The following is a 10,984-nucleotide window of genomic DNA, read 5'->3' as shown; positions in this document are numbered from 1 at the left end:
GCACCATCTGCCGGCACTGCAGGCCCCTGCCTGCTCCCCGCAGGCTCTCCTTGGCCGGGCAGCCCCATGGGGGGAGGCACAGGTCCCCCAGCTTCCTCCCCACCACTGCATCCTGAGTTGGGGGGAGCACTGCCTGGTCAGGCCTGGGGTGGAGGGAACAACAGCCTGGAGACCCGGGACCAGAGGACATGGAGAGAGAAAAACAGACAGACACCCTGAGAGGAGATGGGAAAAGAGGGATGAGAAAGGAGAAAGCTTCAAGACAGGCAAGAAGAGACTGACCTGGAGAATGGAGTGAGCAAGAGAAATGAGGAGGGGGCAAAAGGAAACCTGGAGGGAAGAGAAAAGACAGTCTAGCCAACAAGAGCGGAAGACAGACGAACTGAATGCGGGCTTGGAGGAAAGGAGAAAGGAGAGATTCAGACCGAGGAGACAGAAGATGGCGTGGAGAGAGATGGATGACAGAGAGAGAAGAACAGGGGGAGAGGGCAGGGCTGCTTCTCTGACTGCAGTTTCCAGAAGCGCTGAGCGTGCGGATGGGGGCGGGCCCCTCTAGCCACCCCTGTGGCCACCCTGTGGCCCTGGTTCCTCCTCCCCAGACCCTGGGAGACTGTAAAAGCCCCCAGGAGGGCTGAGATGGGCAGGGGTCCAGTCGGGGACCCAGGCATCACCCCTCCTGTCCTTCACGCCCACCCCCCACCCAGTGCTCTGTTCTGCCCTGTGTTTTCCCAGAGGGACTTGATGAGGGAGGGGTGAGGGGCTCTGAGCTCCAGTAGGCTACTCATCTCCGGGCTCCTGCCTTGGTTATCTCTCCTCAGGGCCCCCGTCTTTCAGGCTCTCTCTCCCTCCACCCCTCCCCATCTCCATCTTCCAATTTGTACCTGTTCTCTCTCTGTCTTTCTCCCTCTCTTGGTCCCTGTTTTCTCTCCCCTGTTTTGTTTTGTTCTCTCTCACTCTCTCTCTCGGTATTTCTCTCTACTTTTCTGTCCTTTTCTATTTCTTTCTCACTATCTGTCTCTCTTGGTCTCTGACGTCTCTGCCTCTTCCTGTCTCTGCCTTTCTCTGCCTGTCTCTGGTTTTTCTTGGTCCTTGGTTTCTTTTCCTGTCTCTCTCACCACCTCAGTTCCTCTCCCCTGCTTCCCCCTCCCGCCCCCAGCCTCTCTCCTCCCACTTTCCAGCCTCCCCCCACCTTCCCATCCCTAGCAAGTGACCCCCAGGCGCTCTTGAGGCCGAGAAGAGACTCCCTCCCAACCCCAGCCTCTTCCCGAGGTGCCGGGCAATCTCAGACCCCTCCCCTCTCCACTTCAAGAACCGAGCCTTTCCCAGGACCCAGAGGGCGCCAGGAATGTGGGGCAGGGAGCAGGGAGGCCAGCTGGAGGTCAGGACCCACCCCATGTCAACCCCCCTCCCCCAGACTGGTCTCCTTTTAGCCTCTGGTGCTGGATCTCACGCCACCCTTACTCCCTGCCCCTCCCAGGGCCTCTGGGCCTCAGTTTCTCCTCTGCAAAATGGGCAGACTCACCTCTGTCCCATTTATCTCACAGCTCCCCAGGGAGTGTATGCTCATGAATGTTACTAGTATGATTAACGTGCAGGAATTGGTGATTTGTATTAAAGGGGGAAAAGAGTGCTGAGAGCTGGGACGCAGTTTCTAAGCCAAATATTCTCCGCATTTCAGAGCAAAGGAAGAGACTGAAAGTGGAGATTGCAAGGAGGCATGTGATTCAGTGGTGACTGTGACCAGGAGATCGCGTGAGGCTATGGGTTCGTGTGTGATCATGGGATGATGATGTGTGATCCTGTGGAAAACTGTGTGACAGTGTGTGACTGTATGTGACTTGTGAGTGCAGGTGAGGCTGTGATGGAGAGTTGCATGTTTGTATGACCTTAGCACCGGGTGTGACTGAGGATGACAGTGTGACAGTGTGACACCGGGAGCTCATGAGAGTGTGCCTTAGTGACACTTGGGGAATGTGTGTTGTTGGAATATGACTGTGGACTCTGTAGGTGATTATGTGAAGTGCGTGACTCGATGTGTGAGCGTGTTAATGGGTAGAGTTGTGTAACATTGTGTGTTACCTTCAGATCGCGTCATTAAAGGATTGTATGACTGTGTGAGAAACCCTAGAACTGTGTGCCTTTATTTTGTCGACCATCATTCTTTGAACCTCTGCTCTATCCCCCAACCTGTGCTGAGTGATGCTGGGGACCCAGTGGTGACTGAGATGCCCTGGCCCTGTCCTCATGGGGCACACAGGCCAGTGGGGGAGACAGACAGTGTTTGTGATGTGACCTAGTGATGGTGTGAATGTGTGTGTGATGGACACTGTATCATCGGGACTGTGGGAAGCTGTGATTGTGTTTCCGTGTGAGCGGAGGAGTCCACGCCCCAGGTATGTGGCTGTGTCACTGCGAATGACTGTCAGCCTGTGGGGGAGAGACTTTGGGTCTCTGGGTGTGACGCTGGATTATAGGACTGTGAATGAACATGGAGAACATGTTCTGTGAGGAACAGTGTGTGAGATTCTGTGTCATGCCTCCCTGCGGCTAGGTGTATGGGATTGTGCGTGACACTGTGTGTGACTGCGACTCCGTGTGCAGTGGCTGGGTGGGACGGGTGGACAATGTGAGAGGCTGTGCACCCTGGGAGGGGGGTGGTCCTCAGGATGATGACAGTGACTGCTCTCCCACGTGACCCTGAGTGGCTGTGACACTCACACGCAACTGGCCCCCTGTGCTGGGTCTCTGCCCTGGAGCTCCCCCTTCCTGTTCCTTGGCCCGCCCTGGCCCCGCCCCCTCCCACCACCCCAGGCTGTCACCTCTTCCAGAGCCCAGGCGAGGCAGTGGAAGCAGCAGCGTCAGAAGCAAGTGACCGAGAGGAGGGCTGGGAACAGGTGAGGGCTCCCCCCATCCCAGTCCGTTCCCCCTGCCCCACGTCCCCCTCAAGTCTCTGGGCCCCTCTTTCTCCATTTCTTAACCTGTGCCTTTGTCCCTCCGCCTCTCTGTGCCCACAGTCTATATCCTCCTTCTGTCTGTCTCTCAGCATCTCTGTCTCCACATCTCACAATCTCTGTTTAGCCTCTAGATAGCTCTGTATCTCTGCCTCTTTCTCCCATTCTCTGTATCTCTCTCCGTGTCTCTATCTCCTCTTTGTCTCCTAGCCTACCTTTTTGTCTCTGTCTTCCTCTGCCTTTTGGTCTCTGGTCTCTTGCTGTGTGTCTCATCCTGTCTGTCTCTGTGTCTCTCAGTCTCTATATTTGTCTCATGCCTCTGTGACTCTGTGTCTTTCTGGGGCTCCAACCAAGATCCTCCTTGCTTTCCCCTTTCCCTACATGGTGCCGGGTATGGGGTGTTGGGGGTTAGACCGATTTCCAGACATCTGGACCCCTGCAGACCTAAGAGGGTCTGATGCCTCTCTGGTCCCTAAGGAGAGGATTGTCCCACTGACTCTGGGTTTTATCCACAGTAGGGAAAGTTTGATACGGTCGAGTTCCTATCCGCGTTTGAAAACCCTTTGGGAGAGTGGGAACTTCAAGAGTCATTTCAAGCTCCGTGCCCTCCTCTCCAAGGCGGTCCCCAGGTTCCCCGGAGTCTCTAGGTCTATACTCCGGGTGACACTGGCACTTTTGCCCAGCACGGCTCTAAGGCAACCGCACTCCCAGCAAACAGCCCCCTTCTACCGCCGCTGCCCCAGAAACAGCCGGGAGCGGGTCCGGAAATCAGGTGTTGGATCTCGGTCTCCCCCCACTCCTCACCACTCCCCCCCCCGCCCAGAATCACCACTCTTGGGGGAGGGGGGCGCTGCCTCCGGGTACCTGAATCCCTCTGCGGGGTGGCGCTGGGGCTGGGGGAGGAGGGCGGCGGCTCCTAATTCTGCCCTCGGACCCCCAGAGCCGGCTGCCCTTGCGTGACCGGACCCTTCGCCCCCCATGCCCTGCCTCCCACACGATGCCGAACTGTCCGCCCTGGTGGCCGCTACTGCTGCTCTCGCTGTGGGAGCCGCTGCTCCGGAGGGCGGAGGTGAGAACCCGAGGAGCCAAGGAGTTCAAGGCTTGGAGGGATGTCTGGGGCCGGCTTTTAAGTCTTATCCCACTGGGAAGATTGTTTTAATACCTCCCCGCCTCCTTCCCGTAAATTTCCTGAAGGCTTTCAGTTCCCCACAGCAACTCCCCTGGTGGTTTCTAGGCACCCCTCAAGACTTAGAAGAGGTTTCTAAGCCACCCAAGACTCCTGAGCAAAGCAGGACAGCCCCTCCAAGTCCCTCTAGGGTGTTTCTGGCCCTCAGGAACCACGCTGCCTGGGAGCAGGGGTCAGCGCGGGGCGGGGTTGGGGGGTCCTCCCTTCTCTCTTTTTGTAGGCAGGCTCTGAGGGGCAGACGGCGGGAGAGCTGTACCAGCGTTGGGAACGGTACCGCAGGGAGTGCCAGGCGACACTGGAGGCCGCGGCGCCCCCAGCAGGTGTGACAGGGGTGGAGATCTGGGGGCAAGAGAAGGGCTGGGGCTGAGAGGGGTGGGCTTGAGGCCGGCCTAGGACTGACCCGCGGGGCCTGAGAGAGAAGTCTGTGTTAAATGTGGGCTGCGTGGGAGAGGCCTGAGATGAACCTTGAAAGGGGAGGGGTCTTGGGCGGGGCCTACACTAGGTGGGTGGTACCTAAAGTGGACCTCGAAGAGGGAGTTTGGGGTGGAGCCTAGCAAGGGCCTTGCAGAGTGGGAAGCATCTGCGGCGGGAACTTGCTTGGTGGGAGGAGCCCAGAGTAGGGCTCGCAAGGTGGGCGGGACCTTGGGGTCTGGTGGGAGGAGCTGTGACGGAGCAGGGGCCCGACCACTCCAGGTGGGCGGGGCTGGGGCAGGGCTTGTGTGTGGAAGGCGGAGAAGCATTGGGCGAGAGGTACAGAAGGTCCACCCGACATCTGGCCCCCACGCCCACCCCAGGCCTCGGCTGTAACGGGTCCTTTGATATGTACGTCTGCTGGGACCACACTGCACCCAATGCCACTGCCCGTGCGTCCTGCCCCTGGTACCTGCCCTGGAACCGCCACGGTGAGCTGCCTCGTGGACCCCGGGCCCTCCCCTGACACAAACAGCTCTCTTCTAACCCTGGCCCCAGACACCACTCGCCCGCAGCTCTCCTGCTCCTCTTTGTCTGGCTGGGTGTCTCCTTCTGTCTGTCCACCCCTGGCTGGGTCACCACATAATGCCCCTTCTCTGTCTCTGTATCTCTCTGAGGACCACCAGGTTCTTATTTTCTCTCCTTTTCATGAGTCTGTTTCTGCACATCTTGGTCTTCCTTGCCTAACTAGCTGTGTGACCTAGGGTAGTTTATTTAATTTCTTTACGCCTCACTTTCCTCGCTTGTAAAATGATGTTTATGATAGTACCAAGTTCACAGGCTTGTTATGAATATTAAATTAATTGATACGTGTAAAATGCTACATAATGGCTTATCATCATCATCATCACTGGATCTCTCTCTGCCTTCGTCTCACAATTTGTCTTTCTGCCTCCATCTCTGTGCCTCTGATCCCCTCTCTCGTTTCCCCACAGTGGCTGCAGGCTTTGTCCTCCGCCATTGTGGCAGTGATGGTCAATGGGGACCTTGGAGAGACCATTCTCAGTGCGAGAACCCAGAGAAGAATGGGGTTTTTCAGGTAAGAAGAGGTGAGGGATTCAGGGTAGGATGTCCAAACAGAGGCAGAAAGCAGCCTCAGACAGAGCCTCAAACCCCTTGTACCGTTCAGGACTCTGGGTCCCAAGTGACAGAAATTCAGCTCCTTGTTTGAAGGAGAAACAAAAAGAAATATATTGGCTTCTGTGATTGAAAAGTATAAGCCTACAGCTTCAGGCACAGCTGGATCTGGGTGCTAAAATGATGTGGTTGGGAATCTCACCATATTGTTCCTCTGTTTTTCTGTATGATGGTGTCCTCTTTTCTGTGGGGTGGAAAAGGTGGCTCCCACTGGTACCAGGCTCACATTCCACCTACCAAGCAACAATGTAGGAAGACTGAGCTTTTTCTCAATAGCTCTAACTTTATGTCCCAGGACTGACTGTCATTGGCCTGATTTGGGTCATATAACTGCCCTCGACTAATCGTTGTGTGTGTGTGTGTGTGTGTGTGTGTGTGTGTGTGTGTGTGTAGTGTAGTGTTAGATAGAATGCTTTGATTGGCTGGTCACATGCCCAGCCTTGGAGTTGAGGGGCGGAGTGCCCCACTCAGACAATGGTAGGTGGATCCCCAAAAGAACACTGGGGTGTGGGGTAGGAACAAAGAGCAGGTATCTCTCCAGCACCTTTATGGCCCTAGGGGAAGAACTGAGCTCTATTTCTGTGTCCTCTTGCCCCACCCCCAGGACCAAAGGCTGAGCTTGGAGCGGCTGCAGGTTGTGTACACCGTGGGCTACTCCCTGTCCCTTGCCACACTGCTGCTCGCCTTGCTCATCTTGAGTTTCTTCAGGTGGGACCCCCAGCCCTGAGTGGAGGCAGCAGAGACTGGGCTTCAGTGTTCCCAGTAAGATGGGGTAGTCAGTCTCCACCGGCAACAAGCATTCAATGGTGGTCCTGTGGGAAGGGCTGGGGGGTAGTTTGAGGGACTCTGTGTGGCCAAGGACAGGTCCCCACACTGCCTTCCAAATCCCCCAGGCGGCTGCGCTGCACTCGCAACTACATCCACATCAACCTGTTCACGTCTTTCATGCTGCGGGCAGCAGCCATCCTCACCCGAGACCGTCTGCTTCCTCCGCCTGGCCCCCACCCTGGGGATCAGGCTCCTATCCTGTGGGACCAGGTGAGCACCATCTCCCTCTTTCTCAAATTGGGATTCTGTCCCTCTGGTGAGGCCAGAGGGTTCCCATTCCATTTACTACCTCCTACCCTATCGACAGTTGATCTCTCTTGACCCTTCCAACACAATTGGAGAGGGATCCTCCCAACTCGGCCTCCCCCATCCTTGAACTCTCCCACCCCATCACCTCCTCTGTTGGAATTTTCCATTCCCGTTCTCTCAGTATCTCACCCATCCTTGGACTTTCGCACCGATGAGAGAATCCCCTGCTAGAGGTGAGACGGTGGCAGGATGGGAGAAACTAACTAGTGGGGGGATTTGGTGGATACCAATTTGTTCCTGGGGGACAAGGTGGGAGAGACTAAAGTCTAGGGACAGCGGGGAGAAAACCTATTAAGTTGGGCCATACCAATCGTTAAAAAGCCAAGGGGTGGGAGAGTCCCTGTGCTGGTGGGACATGAGAGAAACCTTTTGAGAGGTGGAGTAGTTGAGTGGAATTCTTAGAAGGAGATGGGGTGGGAGAGGCCGTATTTGGGGGGATCTGGGGGGAATTCTGATAGCAAGATGTAAGATACCAATTGTTAAAGAGGTTAGAGTGGGAGAGTTCATATAGGGAAAGAGAATAGGGCGAGAGAAACCAACTCTATATCATCCTTTGGTGATATAGAATGAGAGGAGAATATTTGATGTCAAGAGACGACAAGAGATGAGGGTGGAGGGGGCCCTGACTGCCCCCTCCTCTTGTCTGGCCACCCCCTAGGCCCTAGCTGCCTGTCGCACGGCCCAGATCTTGACCCAGTACTGCGTGGGTGCCAACTACACGTGGCTGCTGGTGGAGGGCATCTACCTGCACAGCCTCCTGGTGCTTGTGGGAGGCTCCGAGGAGGGCCACTTCCGCTGCTACATGCTCCTCGGCTGGGGTGAGCCCCGACCCTGTCCCCTGCCCAGCCCAGCGCGCCTCCCCTCCCCGCAGCTACCCTTCTGGTCTACCTCAGGGGGTCTCCTCTCCTCTCTAGGCTTCTGCCTCCCCTTCCCGGCGGGGGAATTCCTCGGGTCTTGGGCCTGGCGGGGCCCGTGCGCGCTCTGACAGCTGCGGCGGGGTGGGGGGGCGGGGGTTGGGTCTGCACAGGGGCCCCCGCGCTTTTCGTCATTCCTTGGGTGATCGTCAGGTACCTGTACGAGAACACGCAGTGAGTCGCGGGTCTGGGGCGGGGCTTGGGAGGTGGGTGGAGCTTTGAGGGACGTGGGAGGGGTGCGATGGAAACGTGGGGAGGTTCTAATTGCACCTAGGGACCTGGGTGGGGTCTAAAGGAACAGGTCGCTTAGACAGTTGGGTTCCAGGACTACGGGAAGGGGAGGGATGAGGGCTGGGCCTAAATAGTAGCGGGCGGGACTTTAAGGAAATGTGGGTGTGGCGTTAAGGAAGGTGGGCGGGGCCTGGGAGTTTAAGTGCTTAATTCGGCGAGCCTAAGGTTTTCTGTCCCTTAGCTCTACTCCCCCTCCTCCAGGTGCTGGGAGCGGAACGATATCAAGGGCATTTGGTGGATCATCAGGACCCCTATCCTGCTAACCATCTTGGTACGGCCGGCCCCACCTCTTTCAGGCTGGTCTCAGGGATTTCCTATCCTGGGAAGCCGGGGCGGTGCGGGGTAGGGCTGAGAGGGGAGAACTGGCTCAGTCTCTCTCTCTCTCCCTCCGCAGATTAATTTTCTCATCTTCATCCGCATCCTTGGCATCCTCGCGTCAAAGCTGAGGACGCAACAGATGCGCTGCCCGGACTACCGACTGAGGTGAAGGAGGGCGGTGGGGACGGAGGGGAAGGTGGCTGGGTGCAAGACGGGGGACGCGGGGCCGCGGGACCACTGCCACCCTCTACCCCCAGGCTGGCTCGCTCCACGCTGACGCTGGTGCCCCTGCTGGGCGTCCACGAGGTGGTGTTTGCTCCCGTGACTGAGGAACAGGCCCGGGGTGCCCTGCGCTTGGCCAAGCTCAGCTTTGAGATCTTCCTCAGTTCTTTCCAGGTGCCTAAGCAGGGTGCAGGAGCTACACCCTTTGACTTGGGGTCCTCCTACTCAGAGGGGCACGAGGGTTACAGTCATTCTCTGGCGCAGCCACAGAATGGGGTGTGAAGATGGGATTTTGTTCATTCATTCTACACAAAATACTGAGCTAGCGCCGTCCCCGGGCTGGGGAAGCAGCAGAGAGGAGACAGGAGACCAGGCAGCCCCAGCAGTACTGCCCCCTGGTTAAGATAGAGGGCTTTGAGGCCAGCCAGGGCTGGGGCCAAATTTGGGTTGTCACTCCCAGCTCTTTGGCCTTCACCTCAGGGCCAGGGCAAGGGTGAGGTATCTGAAGTACCTAAAGCGCAAATTTTAAGGAAGTGCTCCCTGAAGTTGAAGGCCCACCCTGCCCGTGCTTGCCCTACCCTAGCCTCCACCCTGCTTTTTACCTTGTTGGGCCTCAGTTTTCTCATTTCTAAAGTGGGGACAATACTTGTTTCACTTCATAAGGCTGTTCATTCATTACATTCAGCAAAACTTTATTGAACACTTACTATGTACCAAGCACTCTTCCAGGCTTACTATGGGGATATAGCCAAGAATCAAATGGTCCCTGCCCTCTAGTGGGAGAGACAGATGCTAAAGATGCTATATAAGTAAAATATACAGAATGTCAGATGGTGAGACGTGCCTAAAGGAGGGGGGAAAGAAAGCAAGAAAACAGAGATGAGGAGCCAACAAAGAAGGATGGGGTTATAGACAGGGGGTCAGGGAAGGCCTCGCTGAAAAGACACTGGAGCAGAGACCCAAAGATGAGGGAACAAGCCAGGAAGATATTTGGGGAAAATGTTCCAGAAAGAGAAATGCGAAGTGCAGGATCCCTGAGGTGGGAGAGAATACCCGTCATGATGGAAGAAGGTCAGCATGCCTCAGCAGGGGGAGCCAGCGAGAGCAAGGGGAGGATAGGACAGAGGTGAGATACCTGGGCAGATCCTTGAGCCAAACGATGACTTTGGCTTTTCCTCTGAGTGAGGTGGGAGCCAGGAGAGCAGAGGGACGTGATCAGAGTCAGATATTAAAAGGATCGTGGAAAGTGATAAGAAATATCTTAATAATTACACATGAAATAATTGTCTTGCATTAATATATCAATTACTTCCTTAATTATAAATATACTTTATATTTATTTAAATGTATGTGTAAAATATATATAAATTTATATAAATATAAAACTAATTCTTTATTAAAGTTTATAAATAGGGAATTCCCTGGCGGTCCAGTGGTTAGGACTGCGTGCCTTCACTGACGAGGGCCTGCATTCAATCCCTGGTTGGGGAACTAAGATCCCGCAAGCTGCACAGTGTGGCCAAATAAATAAATAAATAAATAAAATCATGTAGTAAGTTATGATAAAATTCAGAAAAGGTTTAACTATGTGCCATGCACTAGAGCTTCTTGCATATTAATAATACCTCAATTCTCACGACCACCACTGTATTACTCCATTTTCCAGATGAAGAAACTGAGTCACAGAGGGGTTAAGCAGCTTACCCAAGTGGAGAAGAAAGTGGGGAAGCGGTGATCACATCCAAGCAGGCTACCTCCGGGGTCACTTGTTCTTAACCTCCAGCCCTGATTGCTCAGCAAACTGGCGAGGGCAAGGGGGGATTTGGGAGCCAGGGAGAAGGTGACTGCAATAGTGTAGGACCAGGGTGGCGGCAGGAGAGGTGGTTTGGGGCCTGGAAGGGGTCAGAGCTCATTAAGGGGTGTTTATAACCCTGCCCCTGCCCCCAATTTAACCCCGCACCTCCTCTGGCAGGGCTTTCTGGTCAGCGTCCTCTACTGCTTCATCAACAAGGAGGTAGGGAGAGCCCCGGCCCGCCGCCCGCGCCCTCTGCCGCCCGCGCCCTCTGCCGCCCGCGCCCTCTGCCGGCCGCGCAGGGAATGGCGCGCCCCGCGCCGCCTCTGAGCGCTGTTCCGTTGCAGGTGCAGTCGGAGATCCGGCGGGGCTGGCACCGCTGCCGCCTGCGCCACAGACTCGGCGAAGAGCCGTGCCAACCCCCCGAGCGCGGCGCCTTCCGGACCCTGCCCTCGGGTTCCGGCCCCGGCCAGGTCGCCGCCGGCCGCGCTCTGTGCTCGAGGACACTCCCAGGTCCTGGGGGTGAGGCCAGCCATGTCTTAGAAAGTTACTGCTAGGCAGCGGG

At 56.0% G+C, this 10,984-nt stretch overlaps 1 protein-coding gene across 3 annotated transcripts; it reads left to right on the top strand.

Annotated features, from left to right (window-relative positions):
• GIPR (gastric inhibitory polypeptide receptor) lies at positions 1–10,983 on the top strand. 3 transcript variants are annotated; one of them, XM_082437826.1, is made up of 16 exons: positions 1–266; positions 1,679–1,764; positions 2,829–2,894; positions 3,892–4,020; positions 4,362–4,457; positions 4,932–5,039; positions 5,544–5,647; positions 6,350–6,453; positions 6,639–6,783; positions 7,541–7,700; positions 7,910–7,970; positions 8,289–8,358; positions 8,482–8,570; positions 8,663–8,801; positions 10,600–10,641; positions 10,767–10,983. In XM_082437826.1, exons 4-16 carry the CDS (start codon positions 3,930–3,932, stop codon positions 10,974–10,976), a joined length of 1,419 nt encoding a protein of 472 aa, XP_082293952.1. In that variant the 5' UTR covers positions 1–266; positions 1,679–1,764; positions 2,829–2,894; positions 3,892–3,929; the 3' UTR covers positions 10,977–10,983. The 3 variants fall into 3 exon arrangements, with proteins under 3 accessions (XP_082293952.1, XP_082293953.1, XP_082293954.1); XM_082437827.1 differs by lacking the exon at positions 7,910–7,970 and adding an exon at positions 7,004–7,055; XM_082437828.1 differs by having other exon boundaries at positions 4,358–4,457.
• The last annotated feature ends 1 nt before the right edge of the window (position 10,984 follows it).

This window comes from Balaenoptera physalus (genome assembly GCF_965194825.1).
Source record: "Balaenoptera physalus genome assembly, chromosome: 19".
NCBI lineage: Eukaryota > Metazoa > Chordata > Mammalia > Artiodactyla > Balaenopteridae > Balaenoptera > Balaenoptera physalus.
This window is presented reverse-complemented; position numbering and strand designations above follow the sequence as displayed.